The sequence below is a fragment of the Gallus gallus genome, chromosome 4 (assembly GCF_016699485.2).
Source record: "Gallus gallus isolate bGalGal1 chromosome 4, bGalGal1.mat.broiler.GRCg7b, whole genome shotgun sequence".
NCBI classification, from domain to species: domain Eukaryota; kingdom Metazoa; phylum Chordata; class Aves; order Galliformes; family Phasianidae; genus Gallus; species Gallus gallus.
Genome location: NC_052535.1, coordinates 49,594,506 through 49,611,206, shown reverse-complemented (window position 1 = coordinate 49,611,206; position 16,701 = coordinate 49,594,506). Strand labels below are relative to the sequence as shown.

At 47.7% G+C, this 16,701-nt stretch overlaps 1 protein-coding gene and 1 non-coding gene across 3 annotated transcripts in view; both read right to left on the bottom strand.

Annotated features, from left to right (window-relative positions):
• The window catches only part of MOB1B (MOB kinase activator 1A), a 39,297-nt gene extending 24,138 nt beyond the window's left edge, over positions 1–15,159 (bottom strand). The window contains exon 1 of one of the 2 annotated variants that reach the window (NM_001389507.2): positions 15,091–15,159. In NM_001389507.2, coding sequence (NP_001376436.1) covers positions 15,091–15,104 — 14 coding nt within the window. In that variant the 5' untranslated portion in view covers positions 15,105–15,159. Of the gene's footprint in view, positions 1–341; positions 4,571–15,090 lie in introns of those variants that run through there. The other variant, XM_046940142.1, reaches the window with a different exon arrangement.
• Positions 15,160–15,568: 409 nt separating this feature from the next.
• On the bottom strand, positions 15,569–15,658 carry MIR1751 (microRNA 1751). Its single transcript, NR_035251.1, has one exon. It is a non-coding gene; the product is annotated as a microRNA 1751 (primary transcript).
• Positions 15,659–16,701: the final 1,043 nt, after the last annotated feature.

Sequence of the window (16,701 nt, the reverse complement as noted above, 5' to 3'; positions counted from 1 at the left end):
CAGCTGCAAAGCAACACATTTGCAGATGCAAAATGAGACAGAAAATTCTCACAAATGCCACCCTGAAGATCCCATATTCGTTGGACATTAAAAGCTCATGAAATGGGGAGAACGCTGCATTAGACCCATTATTTCTCACAAGCAATTCCCAGACTCCCAGAAAGTAATGACTTCTCAAAAATTCTTCCAATTCCAAGGGCGTTTTGCTCTCTTTACTCCCACATCCAGCATTTCCAGCAAAGTATGCCCTTCTATTTTTAAAGGTAAGCGCAGCTACAGCAGTGCCAGATGCAGCTCACCCTAGCACTAAATCAGGGAACGCGCTCAAAGCAATTACTCACAGTGCCAGGACGACTCAGGAAGGCTGGCTAGGAAGCCACACATCTGAGCCGCACGGAGCGCTTCCCACTGTCAGAGCCCACACGCCGCTCAGCCTCACTAAGACGTCACACCATGCTTACGAGCAAGAACCGAATTTCCTCCAAAGCTGTAATTTTATCTTGCTGTCTGCTGACGGGGAGCATTTTTAATGATGCAGATTCCACAGCCCGGCCTGCCTAGGGTTTGCAGAACGATGCTTCCAGAAAGGAAAACGTTCAGGCGCTCTACTTACACCCCACTTAGCAGCCTGCCCCACAGCCCACTCCAGCTTCAAACGCAGCACTGGCAAATCTTTTTACATCCAAGCAGCTAAACAGCCAACTCAACCTCCTGGTATGTTTTTTGTTTTGTTTTTAACTGGGGGAAAGGAGCCACTTAAACCTTCATGTTCCTACAGGAAACACTGGCAGGCCTGCCTTAGACCTCAATATACTCAAGACATTTGTGCATTACAATGCCAGAGCATTTTATCTACTTCTGCAAGGCCGACTGCACCTCCACAGAAACCTGAATTAAAACAGAAAAATTAAGAGTCCTTATGCGTAAAACTTAAGACTTTGCAGCTTGTTCTTAGCACAGTCACCCTCAAACTCTTACCACTGCAACATGGATGGTGCTCCAAAGTCCTCCCCTCTTGTGTGATAAAGTCCAGACCGAGTTCTCCCTTAATTCACATTCATCAGAGCACCTTAAGCTAGGATGGTGCCTATAAAACACGCAGTCACTACATAATTGGCAAAATGTATGGAAAAGAGGAGATACCAAAAGGAAGATGATACAGAACAACCTAAAAGTTCTCTTTTTTTCCCCTGCACACCTAAGCACACATCACACACAGAACTGACATGTCTTCCAAGAAATTAAGACCTCATTTTAAAATATCACAACTCTTTCACATCCCTGGAAAGTAAAGACAGCATTACTTCTCCAGTCTGTTAGAGGTTAAGAACGCAGTGCTATGATTACCATAAATCATTTCATACAGGGCTCATCAATGGACTGGTTTATCAAACATAGGAAAGGACAGAAGCTTGCCCTAGGGAAGAATAACTGGAAAATGCTGCAGTGGCCCCTTTTTCAAGACAAGCCTGCTACCTGTACATACTGCTGAGGCCGTGGGATATCACCTTTCCTCCTTTCCTCCAAGTAACTAACCTCTGGAGGTAGTGCTATGCAACTTGGTGTCTCCTGAAAGCGTCCACCACCACAGTCCATCTGAAAGAAGCCCCTCCAAGCATCTGGAGGTGCTCAAGAGATTTGGAAAAAGCCACACTCGAGTCAGCACACAGAACCTTTCTACCTGGGGCATGGAAACTTTTCATATTTCAAATCCTGCTTCTTCATCTTCAAAGGCCTTCCTAAGCATTAATTAATCCTACAAAGCATCTTTGAAGTAGGCATCACTGTCTTGCTATACACAGGGAAACTGAGGCAGAGACTCATTGCTGCAGGCCAATGAGTACACCTCGCAGAGAAGGCCCAAGTTTTAGCTGAGCACCTCCTTACTCCCAACATGCCTCTTTTTCAACTCCGAGACACAGAAACACTGTAGGGCAAGAACTAAATTCCAGAAAAGCAAGCATTTCAGGCCTTCAAACAATAACAACGGGTTTCAAATTAAAACATTCTGCTAAGAATAGACACATTGGAGTATGATCGCGTTAGTTTCCAATAGCCAAGATGCCAGCACAGAAATTAAAATAAAAAGCTCCAGCTACTTTTTAGAAAGCGAATTGATAGTTTCAGAATGTAAAAGCTTATTCTTTACGACAATCACAGCATCAGAAGGATAGCAGGTAAAAAACAAATCGCACATGTGCAAAACCTGCGCTGACAAGATTTAACTCGAGCGTTTCTATTAATAACAGAGTAGTCACAACATTTCTGCTCTGAAGACAGAAGGTGTGCAAGCCAGGCATTGCTTTCCTCAGCTCCTGTAGTACCAAAAAGTCAATTATTTTCCAGTCTGATTCCCACCTATTAAAATGAGCACGTCTCACCATTCACTTCAATCTGGAGGCACTAAAACCTACACAAGAATTCGGGAAACAAGTATGCTACAGCTTACATTCCTTCGACGTACCACCACACAGCAGGTGTAGAGACAAAGAACCACCAGCCTACGGCACACAAAGCCAGCAAGCAAGCTTCCATCCTGTGATCAGAAGCTACACATGCAAAAGATAGAGAAATGAGCGCTTCAGCCCTGCTCTGGGGCAAGATGAGAAACCTCAGAGCTCAGCTACACAAGAGTTTTGCAAACGCTGATCTAACACCTGAATACTACTGCCCATGAAGATGACCAATGATTGAGGATTCAAGGCCAGGTTGGATAGGGCCCCGGGCAGCCTGATCTAGTGGCTGGTAACTAGCCCATGGCAGAGAAGTGGAAGTGGGTAGCCTTTAAGGTCCCTTCCAACCTAAGCCATTCTGTGATTCTATGACCACAGGATCAGGCAAATGGCTTCAAATGAGATATGGTGCTACCAGAACAGTCAACTCCAGTTTAGAAAACTGCAAGAGCTCCAAGACATTCCAATATTGTGCTACAATTCAACATTAAGAGGCAGTTCAATGCAGTCCAAGAGTTAAAAGCCAGCAAGTGTACGTATAAACAGACTGGAAGTGCACAAGCTGATAGCTCTCATTGGGAAGACCCCCCTCTGCATACGTTCTTCAGACACCATCACTGTTACGATTCTGAACACCACCAAAAGCAATACACTTCGGAGAGCACTCCCACCTCACAAAAATAGCTTTCACAAACGTTAAGCCATAAAATGCAGAACTGTCTTCCCATGGAGGGCAACACAAACTCTGCCAAGATCACTAAGGAAATTGAAGCAGCCCATCTGGGAAAGAGTTAAGAGCTGCCAACTCCTCAAACAGCACAGCAGCTCTCTCGAAACACAAGGCAGTGGTTGGAAGGTAATTCCAAGCCCAGGGTTTTGTTGCTGTTGGCTGCTTGTTTAAGGAAGAACCGGTTGCACTGATTTGAATAATTTCTACAGCCACATGCTCATTCCTAAAGGTACAGAATACGTGTTGTTTATTATTTATACACACTGCTGTACAAAACAGTAACTGAAAATGATCAGTTGCACACAGCCAAAGTTTCCCAGTCCAGAGAGCAGGAGATATAAGGATAACTTAATTGTCTACTCCACCAGTGACTGCAGTTAGAAACATCATGGTGAGGGTGCCTGAGAAGCGCCTTTTCCCAGAGCTAACACCACACCTGGGAGATGCACTCCTTGCAAGGGATGTCTGTGTACATAGCTCACCTATCACCACCCACGTCACAGGCAGTTACCCAGGCTACAGAAAGCTGTTGCCACACGCTATAACCCACAGAGAGAAAGCCAAGTCCGGGCCCTCCAGCTTCAGCACACTCCTTCTGCACCACTGTGCTTAGAAAAGCTCCGGGGAACATCTTTCCTCCTAAAAGCCCCAGGTCCTTGAGCATAGCGGTCTAAAAAGAAATTCACATTTAAAACAATAACAATAAAAATAGCCAAGGTTAACAGTTCCAAAACACAAAGGTGGGGAACCTTTCAGAAGGGGAAAAAAAAAAAAGGAAGGAAAAAGCACAGTTTCTAACACTTGCTTTGTGATTTGCTTCTTTTTAAAGCACGCTTAAAAAGCCACCAGCACACACACATCTAAAGGTTTCCTCACCTAAAAATAAAATATCACAGACCGGAGGGATTTAAAACAATACTCTGATTTTGCAGCACACGGAACTCACGACGCCTGCAAAACAGTGCAGGCCGTTCCTAAAAGGAGTGCTTCAATGTGTAGAAATGGGGTAAACGCAAACCCAGACAAAATCCCACATCCAACTTTGCTCTTCTCAATGAAGTGCTGCCACCCATCCTTCCTTTTCCTCTGCTGGACTGTGGAATAAGCTGTTTTCAGTATGCTTTTCAACCTGAACGTACTTTTCAAGACGTATGTAGTAACCTGCTCTTGTTCTCTGTTTGGTTTTTTCCCCCTCAGCAGCTGATCTGAAATAATGCCTCCTTCTACCAAAGGAGAAAATACTGTTTTCTGACAGTGAAATAGGTATTTTTATGAGCTTTTAACTCCCTGTCCATCAGGACAGGAACTAAAATCTAGCTCCCTTTTGTCAGCAAATCAACTAAACTATCTTCAGAGCTTAGTGTCTCACAGGATGAGATGTGAGGAGGCAGATCAAAATGTCATAATCTTATCAATATTCTTACAAACAAAAAAAACACAGTAGCACTTTACTCAAGTCTCTATGTGTTAAAGAAGTTTATCAGATGATTCATATCCAGTAAGGCTACCGAGGGCAGCCTTAAGGAATGGTTTTGCTTTTTCTTGTCCCAGCAATCACCATTCAGTGTTGCAAGCTGTTGTAACACACGCACTTCACAGTTTTGAACTGCTCCTTTTTCTTTCTAGAAACACATGTCAAGAGTTGGTGCAAATGAGTAAACTCGGAGGCTGCCCAGCATAAGCTGGCTGCTGTGACATGCACCTGAACACAGCTGAATAGGCCCTCCTGCCATCCTTCCTCAGAAGGCAGCCAGCTGAGTGCAGCACCTGGGGACTGGCTCTGGGGGGCAGCCCTTCAGTCCAGCTCTGCCCTCGGCACACTGTGCCTCCCCTGCAGTGGTGCCCACGGAGCCAAGTCCCAAAGGTGTTCCATGGCCACTGACATAGAACCAGGCACCTGCAATCCTCCACAGCACCCCTCCTCTGTTTTTAAATCGGGGAGCTCAATGCACCTATGAACAAGGGGGAGCTATTGTGCTACAATGCTCCTGCCTACCACCACCCCACCCACACTGGTGGCAACGGTGTTCTGGCAGTTCATCCAGTGGGACGCAGCTTACTGCAACTCCTAACACAAGGAAGAGGGAAGCCTCCAGAACGCCATCCCATAACAAGGAAGTCATCATCAGTTTGCTATGCTCGCAGACCAATTCCCTTGTTTCACATACAACATGTTCATTTAATAAGCTTTCATCTCCTGGAAAGCCCTCAAAACAAACAAGGCGATCAGAGCCGTACACTACTCACAAACACAAACTAATTCCCAGAGCATCCAACGGTCGTGGAAGTGACTCAGCCTGAAGGACTAACAGCAGTGCTGCACAACGCAAGGAGGGCAACAGCAGAGACATGGAAAGGAGAACAACAAAGAATCTGCTGGAGAGGAACTTGGATGAAATGAAAGCAGTACGACACTCAGCCATGCGCGTCCTGCTGACTCGCAAAGGCAGACGGGCCAACATGCAGACAGCAGGGAAATGGAACTGTGTACAGGGCATACGAACTGCAGCCTCTGACAGAGCTTGTTGTTTTGCAAATGAAATTAAATTTCAAAGCAAGCAGGACAGCAGGCTGCCTTCGTTGGATTCTTTCACTGAGATCCAGTTTCCTTCACTGCTTTAACATACTCATCCGTTGTGTACATACACATACACAGGAATATACCTTGGAACTGTCAGGCGAAACCAAACCCAGATTCATTTATTTATTTCTGCACATTCTAATATTCACATCATTCTTTTTTCTTTTTTCTTTTTTTTTTTTTTTTTACCAGCAGGCTACAAACAGAGCTCTAAAGGAGGCAAACACGAAGCCCTGCCTCCTCCGCAGCTGCTTTGTTCTCTATTTTTTTTTTTCCCCTTCAGGACCACTGAGGAGTTCAGTACCTTCATCATTTCAGTCACTAATTAAGTCCTCTGCAAACGAAACAGTGTTTTTTTCCTCTCACTAATGTTCCCCTCTTCTCCCAGGAAATCCTTATTCCTGTCAATTAGCATTAGCTCATTTACAAGGAAGGGCACAGCTTGAATTCAAAGAAGTGAGAACTTCACCCAGTTACACTTCTTTTGTCAGACCTACCCTTTCCCATATATATAACAGCACCACAAAGCCATCCAAACACTTATCTCCACTGTTCACAAATGTACGGCGCGTTATCCCTTGAAGAAGAGAAGACTTGATAAAGCTGTAAATGGCAGCTGCAAGGTTACTGAAAGGGATGCCATACGTACCCTGCAGCAAGGAGCGCTGCACGAGAACTGAAGCCACTGAGATGCAGCCTGCCCGGTGGCAAGCACAATGTCAGTCACAAGTCAGGTGCCTGCAACAGAAGATGACACAGTACACTCACATGCACACCCTGTGCTCCCTACCAGCAACACCTGCAGAGGGACTCCACCCTGAAGTCTGCGATCTGAGCCATGTCGGAGCACTCTTCATGCATTTGCTGTGTGCACGATGAAGGCAAAGCCCAGAAAGCAAATGCAGGAAGACTATTTGCCTGTTTTGGAAGAATTCTTAAAACCTGTCACTCAGCTGTTTCCAAGAAAACGTTGTGTTCCAAAGAAAGTCAGTTAGACAGCAGGAGGATGCCTGCAGACAGATGTGGGAGCGAGATGCAACTGCACACATTACACAGACACATGGAAATACGGAGAGCAGAATGAGAAACTCCAACGCCATGCAGAGCACAAGGGAACAGAACTTTTTTTCCTGAGGGAAGCAGGAACATTCAAGTCCTGGCCTGGCAGGCAGAGTGAAAAATACCAACAGGAGAGGGAAACACATCGAACACACGGTGTGCACATCCACAAGCGATCAGAAATAGTGACTAGAAGGTAGCAGCAGAGAAGGGGCAACTAAGGGAATTCCAAAAGAGCTGCAAGGAAACTCCGAACTCTGTGAGGCTGAGTTGTTTCTTTCCGTAGCACCGCAGGCATTAAGGAGTAACTGAAAACATCAGCAGCATTCAGGTTGCAGAGAAGGAGGCGAGAAAAGGGAGCCAAGGGACCACTGGCAAAGCATGTGCTTAGCAGCAAATGCCTCCATTTCTTCACTGGAGCACGCTTTCCATTCCATAGAACAAGAACAAAAGTGTCCCATGCAAAGGAAACCACTCCACACGCGACAGAAATGTCCTTACACCCAGCTGAATTCTCCCTACACCTTTACATTACTAATGCCCTCAGCATCCTAAACCCTATCTGCTGGAAACAGTCACACCCTCTGAATACATTTAAGAAGGCAGCAAGCACAGCTTTTCAGGATGCAATCTACATGCTGTTGAGGATGATGAATTACAGTAATAAAAACTTGGCTCAAATATCAAATTAGATCCTTACTTATACACCAAATATAGTGCTTGAAGAACATGCCTCAGAATATGGACCGCTTCCCAAAATGCTGATCAGTGCTTTTGAAAGCCAATGCTTTACGAACGACTAAAGTGAAGCTGGTCAGACAACCTAAAAAATCACAGCAGGGCATTAAAAGAGAAAAAGAAAGCGCTAACAAAACAGTGTAAGACAGTCTTCAGTCCTTTCAAACGCAGTAAAAAGAACAATATGTCAATGCATCTAGGGAAAAGGTAGCATTAAAAAAGGAGGAAACTTAGCTGACTTTAATAGCACAGGGGTCCCTTCAGCACTTTTTGCAAGGCTGTATGTTTTCTCTAACCCCACGCAGAAGGAGCCGATGTCGCATACATTGCGAACACAGCAGACAAGAAGCACTGGGCAACGTCCCAGCAGAAACCCCACAGCATATCCTTAAGGCTGCTCTTCCACTTGGACTAATTGGTAAAATGGGCTCTGGATCCAGGAAGTAACAGAACAATCATCAGAGCCAAGAAATAACCCAGAGAACAACAGGAAGAAATGGACAGGAGGCACCAATGAATAATCCAGCAGCTTTCCAAAAATACCCTGCATTATCTCATCACCAAGCATATCTTACACAACCCCATACTTAATACAATCTTGTACGAGGTCTCTCTTAAGTATTTTCAGCACAATCTGCTCATACCTTACAAGGAATCATACCAAGAAACCTCACCTGGCCACAACATTGGAGGTGGAACAGCTGCTACCTACACAGGAGAGTGCTTCTTTGGCCACCAGTTCAGCTTGTGCATTTCACAGCTGAGTCCCATCAGTTTAACTGCTCTCCTACAAACTTACACCGTACACAGATGATCCTCTTGTCCACTCACAGTGCTACATGAAATTTTAAGAGATGTTAACCACAAGAGGGAAAAAAAAACACGCTGAGGTACAACAAGTAAAGACACTGCAGTGTCACTTTGAACCCTGGCTCTAGAACACTCAGCAGTAAGACCAGGACGATACTACTGAAGTTGGTAAAAATGCAACTCAAACGTGAGCCAGCAAAGCCAAAATAATGGGCTACTTTACTCAAGCCAACGTCAGGAGTACATCTCACTGTCATCTGGATTCAAACTGGTTTTGTATAAGAAATCAGATAACATGGTTTTTAGGAAAAAAAGAACTTAGCTTTTATCAAAGCTTAGTTAAACCCATTCATTCTGTTTGTCATACAGAAAGGAGTAAAACTTGTGATATAGACAGCAAATTCAAGTGTTCCAAGTTGGAACCTGAAACACGTTTTTCTTCACTAAGGAAAGGAGTCAGATTTTGTCCATCAGCTGCGCTCATAACCCTAAGACACACGTAATTACCTCTGTACATAAGCAACCAAATTTAAAGATAATATGCAACGATAGGCAAGCAAAACAAGTAGGTGGAAAGGCAGCAAGCTTTAAATAAATGTAAGCTGAAATACGGGCAGGATCACAGGAGGCATGCGAGAATAACAAAAGAAATGGATTCCTGCCAAGGAACAGCTGGGAACTGGAGGAGGAGGAAGGAGAGGAAAGGGTGAACAAGGCAGAACTGCCTTTATGCAAAAAGCAGAAGAGCAAGAAGTAAGGGCTGCTGCTGGGTTTCAAGATGAATGCAAAGAGATGGATGGACGGAAGGAAGTCTCCTTAAATCTGCAAGTTCTATCATGTGTTAGAAGTCAATGAATTGAAGGGCAAGGCCTGAAAGGACCAAGAAGCTGCATCTTATCCTTAGTTTTCTTCTGAAGGAAAACTGAAAAAAAAAAACACGTAAAGAGTGAATAAATTCAGTTCCAAGTCATCAGCAATTCACTGCTTTTAAGTGTTTCAAAAATAGCTTTGCCAGGAAAAACTGCTTTTACCTTCATGAATTCACAGTGAGGGACTGTCTGTGTATTAAAGCAGAATTAACATCTCATACACATGAATTTAGTGGCTGCTGTTTTGGGCAATTAGAAATACAAGCCTTTGCTTCCCTTTTTAACAGACCACTACTGAGACACACAACGCACTCAACAGAGTGCTCAAAGCTGGCCACCAGAACTTACAACAGTGACAGTCAGCATCACACCTGTGCCAAAGAAGCGATGGGAAAGTGAACGAAAAGGAAATGCCACAGGTAAAAAGGCAACACGCAGATATGACAAAGCACTGAATTCTTACAGTCCCATAGCCTGTAATAGGAAATGGCTCAGTTTATAAAGGCTAAAAGCATTGCAAAGCCTATTCTGTGGTTTGAGTTGATTTGTGGGTCAAAGGGTTATTGACAGCTTTGGCAGCCAAATCTCTCTTATTGCTTACTCTGTACAACTTAAGGAGGCACAACGAAACATGGCTATTTACCTCTCTAAGCAAAACGAGCAGCTTCATTCTGCCAGCCTTGGGCATCGAAGTATATTGCCACTCTTGTAACTCCCAAACCACTCCTTGCTGGACAAACACTTCTAATATTTTATCGTTTTTCAAACAAAAGGAGACCATGCATCTTGCAGGACACATGCAGCCTGAGTTGGTAACTGTGACCCCTGGGGCTGTCCTTAACCATTGTTCTATTTCGCCTTGAAGAGATCCTAAATCCAGAGACTTGTCAGAAAATTGTGTACTGCATCAGATATCTCTTCCAGCCTAAAAACCAACCTACAGCACACATACCCAAATCCTCCCCTAAAAGTGATCCCTGCTCCACCACAGTTCTCATCCCACAAATGCAAATAGCTAATTTGTAGGTTCACTTACATTGCAAACACAAAGAGTGAACAAACAAGGGAAAACAATTGCAGCGCAAAACCAACCCATTAGGAAGTAATTAAGACCGGTCATTCACCTCCATGTAGCACACACAGCTTTCACACTGAACAACACCATTGTTTGCATGTTTGTTTCTTCACTTTTAACTAATCCTGCTACACGGAGCAAAAACTCAACGATCTAAGGCAGCAGCAATGCACACAGAGCCCAGCACAGTTTGAAGGACAGGGCGGATGGTACAGCTTAATTTATCAGATTGCCAGCGTGAGGAGAAAGGAAGAAGGCTTTTCCCTGCCTTCTACCATGTTCACACACCCCCACTGCTTCCATGCCTCCTGCACCACCCCCGAGTCTCACTGCTCCATGACCCCACACAGCTAAATTAGTAACAAACTAATCCTACCAAAAAGGAATCAATAGATTTCTGCTGGTTTAGCTTTGCTCGGCCAGATCATAAGGGTGACAAAGCAAATCAGCAAACTGCACCCTCATGAAATGTTTTAGGGTCTTCTGCAAAGATGAACAAGGAAGGAAGCAAAGCAACAAGAGCTCTATGAAGCATTTTTCAATAGGCTGAGAACTAGAAAATAAATTGTACCACAGGAGGTGCAAGAGGAACACCAACACTTCTTTCTGAGGAGCTTTAATGCTATATTCATTGCCATGGTTTCTGGAAGCTTTCTGCTGTTGGTGCTCCCTTCTGTAGAAGTGACAGATGAGTGCCAGCCAAGGGGCACGCCTCAACAGCAAGCCTTTCAACACGGGAATCAAACACAGTTAGCAGCACAGCTGAAGCGACATACTTCAACAACATTCAACACAAACTTCAGGTATGAGCATCTGTCTATTTCTACAACATAGCACTCAGTGAAAGGGACAAGCAGCTAGAAAAGAAAAGCTTTACTTCCCATGTAGCGCTGGGTCACTGCTGAATTCATACCAACTCTGCCTTTAAAGAATCCCTCTGTTTTCCTCAGAAAACGTTAATGAAACTGACAGGAAAAGCGTTAAAATGTTTTGCAGTTCTCTCTCCAATTCAGTCACCGGCCAACTTGAGAGAAATTTCATTCCCAGCACTCTTCTGGGAAAAGAAGTGACTGCATCACTTGTGGTACTGGTTGAACAGCAGGCTGTGGTGAGCCAACACACACGTTTCAACAACCTTCCCCTCAATGTCTCCTCTAGGAAACCAGTCTACGCAGCAGAATATGTTAGTCAGCCTAAAACCAAAGAATTTACCCTACTCTGTCCTATAAAACCTGTACTTAAAGTAATGGGAACAAAGAGATCTGAGTGTTGGACAAGAATATGTCCCACTTCTTACGGTCTGTAACTGCCCACACATTGATTTTCAGTGGCTGAAATCCCAGTTCATTAGTGCATGACAGCCTTCTGCGCGAGTCTTTGATAACGAGGAGACAGATACTGCGTATCAACTTTGAACTGCAGAAGTGCTCATGAAGCACCGGGTTCCTCCCTCCAGCTACAGAAGCTGAAAACCGCTGCCCACTTTAAAAGCAGCTTTCAGTGGACAGTAACAGCAACTCAGCATCTAGGAAAGGAAAAGAAGGGGAAACAAACAGCCAAGGTGTTCTTCAAGAGCAGGGACAGAGAGGGAAGCAGGAGGCCGTAGCTTGGCGATCCAGAAACAAAAACACCAGCTCTAATTTTGATATTACTCTGCAAGAGATGAAAGGAAAAAATGAACGTCCCATCGCATGTTCCGCAAATACAAAAAACAACCACAGACATCATCAGAAGAAACCGCTCAGCTCTCCTGCCCTATGTAAGACAGGAAAGTAAGAGTACACCTTTCCCCTGCTTGGTTTCCAATGTCACTCCACTTTGACTCACCCACATACGCCCCCGAACTACCGCTGCACATCCACACCACTACATGATGTGTCCATCAGCTCCGGGCCCACTGACATCTCACCAGTTCTGACTACCTCCATCAGTCTAACATTAAGAAACTCCTGGAACTCCACACACAAGAACACAGATGTAAGGTCAATAAGAATATAGATGTTGTGAAGTATTGGATGATCAATAAGTATACAGAGAAGTTAGGCTTAGTAAGATTATCACGTTGGAAAAGATAATCATAGATGAACAAAAGTGCTCGCTGCTGTTGTAGGCTTGCGAGAAACTCCCCAAGGAGTTATCTCCAGAGAGAGATCCTTCCCCAGTGGCAGTCAGCCCTTAAATGGGGTCTAGGAGAGGTGCAGCCTGGCTCCACCCCTTCCAGCCACACAGCTGAATTGCCTTCACCTGTGCTCCCGCGGCTGACTCGGTGCCTGCCTCAGGTGGTCAATCAGAGGTTGAGGCAGTGATTCAATAGTTCCCATACAGTAGAGAATGTGGAGATAGCTTTTATTAAAAAAAAAGAAAATAGTTTCACAACTTTAATAATAAAAATATTTTCCTTTTAAAAATAAGTTATCTAGCTGCTTTTTTACATAAGTTTTGCCAGCGTAGGACAACACAAGCATGTTGCCATATGGCACGCCTACCAGAACTATCTTTAATTTTTTTCCTTGGAGATGTAAGCTGCAGTACCTGCAACCAAGCTGCAATTTCCTCCTGGAGAAAACTTCTCAATTTGACTTTTTTGGAACTAGAGATACTTCAGAGCTCAGCTCTCTTCATTTCATTTTTTTAAAGACCCAAAGAACCTATAAAATCATTTCAGAGGTGTTTTCAGAAAGAAAAAAAAAAAAAAACAATCAGAAAGAGAAGGTGGAGAGGCTGAAAATAACTGCTGTCAAAACAGAGCTGTATTAACCCAGTGCCTGCTCGCAAAAGACGCTCTTTCTATAACGTTATCCATAACAAGAGAAGACAATGGTTTCCCTTGATTTTGTTCCCCCACGTAGCTGTATGTGGCACTGGTCCTAGCAACAGAGAAGAATAGCACTGGCTTCGTCAGCAGACAGGGACGGCACAACGGCTGCGAGGGGCCCCCGGCACCCTGCGCTATGCAGGCGCAATCAAGACCAGGGCACAAAGTCTGCAGGCAGAACGGGGCTTTCAGTACTCAGGCATCAAGCTGACAAACTACAGCCGAGTTACCGATGATAAACCTGCGTGACAGGTTCGTCGTGATGCACACAACTCTTCTGGTGGGCGCACATTGACAGCTTCAGGCTGCTGAGATGAAAACTGGGCGCCTGTTCGCAAACAGACAGCGGTACCACCGAGGCAGAGAAAGCAGCGCGGACAAAGGAACAACTTGGTTACCTTCCTATCCAGGAAACCCTCGGTGAAAAAGTGCTAAGGAAAATTGGGAATCATGGGGGTTTTGCAGCACAAAACAAGGCTGAACTACTAAACATAAAGACATCCAACCACTATAACAGCTGTATCCAGATAACGTGAAATCTAAGTTGGAGAAAAGGGGACAGTAAGTTAAAAGAAAATAACTACTTGCCAGTAGCACACAGGCAGCTTCCTGGGCCACCCTGGGGCAACCTGGTAACATTATTATTTCTAAATTCGTTTCTAAACTGCAGCTGAGCAGAAGAGTTGCCACCGACCACACAGCCATCAACAGCTGAGGCGGCTCTGCCAGCATTTCTGGCTTTGCCATGCAGCAACTTCAGTTTCCACTTCTATTTTTCACCAGCGGCAGTACGTGAAACAATGGAGGCGGGGGGAAGGTTTGCTTTCCTGGGTTTCAGAAGTGTGTGGAAAAAAAAACAAAACTCTCATTACTGCCTGCAACAGAGGGCGGAGGGTTTCACGCTTTTCTGTTGCCAGTTAGCCAAACGCTAAGGAGCGTGAGGTCGTCTCATTTGCAAACCAGACTCCCAAGACACCGTTGTACGAGAAACCCCGTCCCCCTTCTCCATTGCAGCAGCTGGGAATGATGAAGGAGGGGGACAGCTGGGCTTCTTCCCATTAGGAGCGCTGCTCCCGGATCCACCGGCGGTCATTTGCGCCCACCTCTGGCGTGCGGCTCCGACCCCGCAACTGAGCGCCGTCCCCCGGGACGAGGCGGCAGCAGCGCGGTTCCAGACGAGCGGCTCCGTTAGCGGCGTTAGAAGCCGGACGCGACGCGGAGCTCCGGGGGACGTCGGCCAGCGCCGGGCCGGTTTGTCTCCAGGAGAACGCAGCTCCCCCGGAGGAGGCCGCGGACATCTGGCGGTTATCGGCGGGAGCCGCTCGCAGCTGTCAGTCCCGCGGCGGCAGTCCCGCGGCGCCCGCACGTAACCGGGGAGGCGACGGCCCTCCCTCCGCCCTCGGCAGCCGCCCGCCTTCCCTTTCCTTCCCTAGAGCGCATCTTCACGTTAATTAATAGGTCACGGAACCGGTTTATGTTAATTGCCGGCAGTACCTCGTCTTTGTTCCCAAGGGGAGGGACCAAAGTTCATTCCGCTGTTGCCTACGAAGCGAAATTACAAAACGTACGGTCCCGCGCGCCCCTCGGTAGCCACTAACTCCTCAGGGAGCCTCCTTACGCCGCAGCCGACGACCGCACGCCCCGCGCCGGACCGGCCTCCCTCGGCGCTTTCCCCGACCCTCGGCCGCTTCCCTCAGGTCCCCCTCCCGGCCCCGGCGGTCGCGCTCCCGAGCGCGCCAGCGCCGTTAGCGCCGCGGGCCGCCTCACAAAGGGGGCGGGCAGCGCGCCGCTCCGCCGCGACGCGGAACGGTTACGGGAGCGGCCGCCCCTCTCCCTCAGGGCGGCGGCCCCCGCCCGACGGGACGGCACGGGGAGAGCAGGGCGAAGGGAAAGAAAGGGAGGGGAAGGCTGCAGAGGCGGCGGGGTCAGCCTCCCCTCGCGCCCCTCCGCGGGTACTCACAACAAGAAGCTCATGGCGATGGCGGCGGAGCGGGACCGGCTGCTGCCTGGGCTCGGCGCGGCGCGGCTCGCGGCGGCGGCGCAGGGCGGGCGTGTGCGGGGAGAGCGCCGCGGGGCGGGGACACGGCACAGCGCCGCCCGCCCGCTCCTCCCGGCTCTGCTCCTCCCTGTGCCGCGGGGCGCCCGGCAGCAGCGCCCCCAGCTGCGGAGCACCGCGGCCTCCAGCGTAGAGGTGCGCGGAGCGTCGGCCGCTGCCGGCAGCGAAGCCCTTTCCGCTTTGCAGCTCGCCCCGTGCCAGAAATCGGGCATTCCCACACCCGTCTGCGCAGCCTGTCGGACCCGTACGCCCTGGAATCGGTGTCGGTGTGAGCCCCCAAAAGGGCTGCCCCGGTCTTAGGTGGAGACGCGCTCCTGGCTGCGGTGGCCGCTTCTGGGCAGCAATGAGGAAGGCCTCAGAGTTACCGATAAAGCGCTGTAAACGGCACAAGCAACGCGGTCTGCCCTCGTCCTTCATCCCAAACTGCTTCCTGTGGGATGCAGGAACAGAGCAGCTCACTTTGCTGTAGCCGGGGTCTCGGGAGGTACCACGGTACCACGGTAGCACTGTGTATGCTGTGTATGCCATCCCGGCTCCCTTAGCAGGTCAGTTGGTGGCATTATCCTCACCACACCGTGGTGCGGCTCAGCTCCCTGCGCTCGCAGATAACGGCTGCGTTCATGAAAAGAAGAGGAAAACCTTTGCTTCTGCATCTCTGCCCTCTTCACTCGAGAGCCCTGACTAACAAACCTATCAAAATGGCCTCCAACATTTGAGAAGCACGGGTGTTTGATTTTCGAGCAATCTTTAACTAAGCTGAGGCCCACAGTCGGCTCGGGAGCGACACACCTCACAGCGGAAGATACGGGCAGCTGCCAACTACTGAAGTAAAACAAAAACCCAGTCCTGCCCTCAAGCTCCTGGCAGCTCCTCAGCACCACCTCTGCCCTGAACCGCCTCACCCTGCGTGAGTGTGGGCTGCAAACCACACGTCCTCCTGCCTGCAGATATTTGCTATATTTGCTATGATATATGCAGTACCCCTGCAGCATAGGATGTTTTCAGAATAAACACAACTGCGTGGTGGGGTCCTGCGAAGGGCAAACTGAGGGAGCACGGTGTGCTGCAGGAGACATCCGTGTCACACCAGGCAGTGGGTGCCGGCTGGCTTTTCAGGGCATTCAAACCCAACGAACAGCACCGCAGGCTTAGTGCCACCTCCTGACAGCAGAAATGACGATCCCAGGGGGATCCCGTGATAATCTGCCTCTCTTTGGTCAGCAAGAAGTCAGATGGATTCCAGAGAGGTAACAGACCGACTACAAGGTTCCATCCTGGGGCCTGCAGACCATCCTGCAACTAACACACCCGCAGACAGATGAAAGGAAAATCCACTTTGGGATTCATTGCTGGGAAAATTGGGTGCACCCAAACGCACTGCAGACCCACACAGCGCTCAGCTTCTGTCGGCGCACCAGGGGTTTCTCTCAGGTGGTAACAACGAGACTTGTCAGCGTCGCATGCTTTTAAATGCCCAAGTTGCATTTCCTACAATCCGGCTCCTTCCCCCTGACC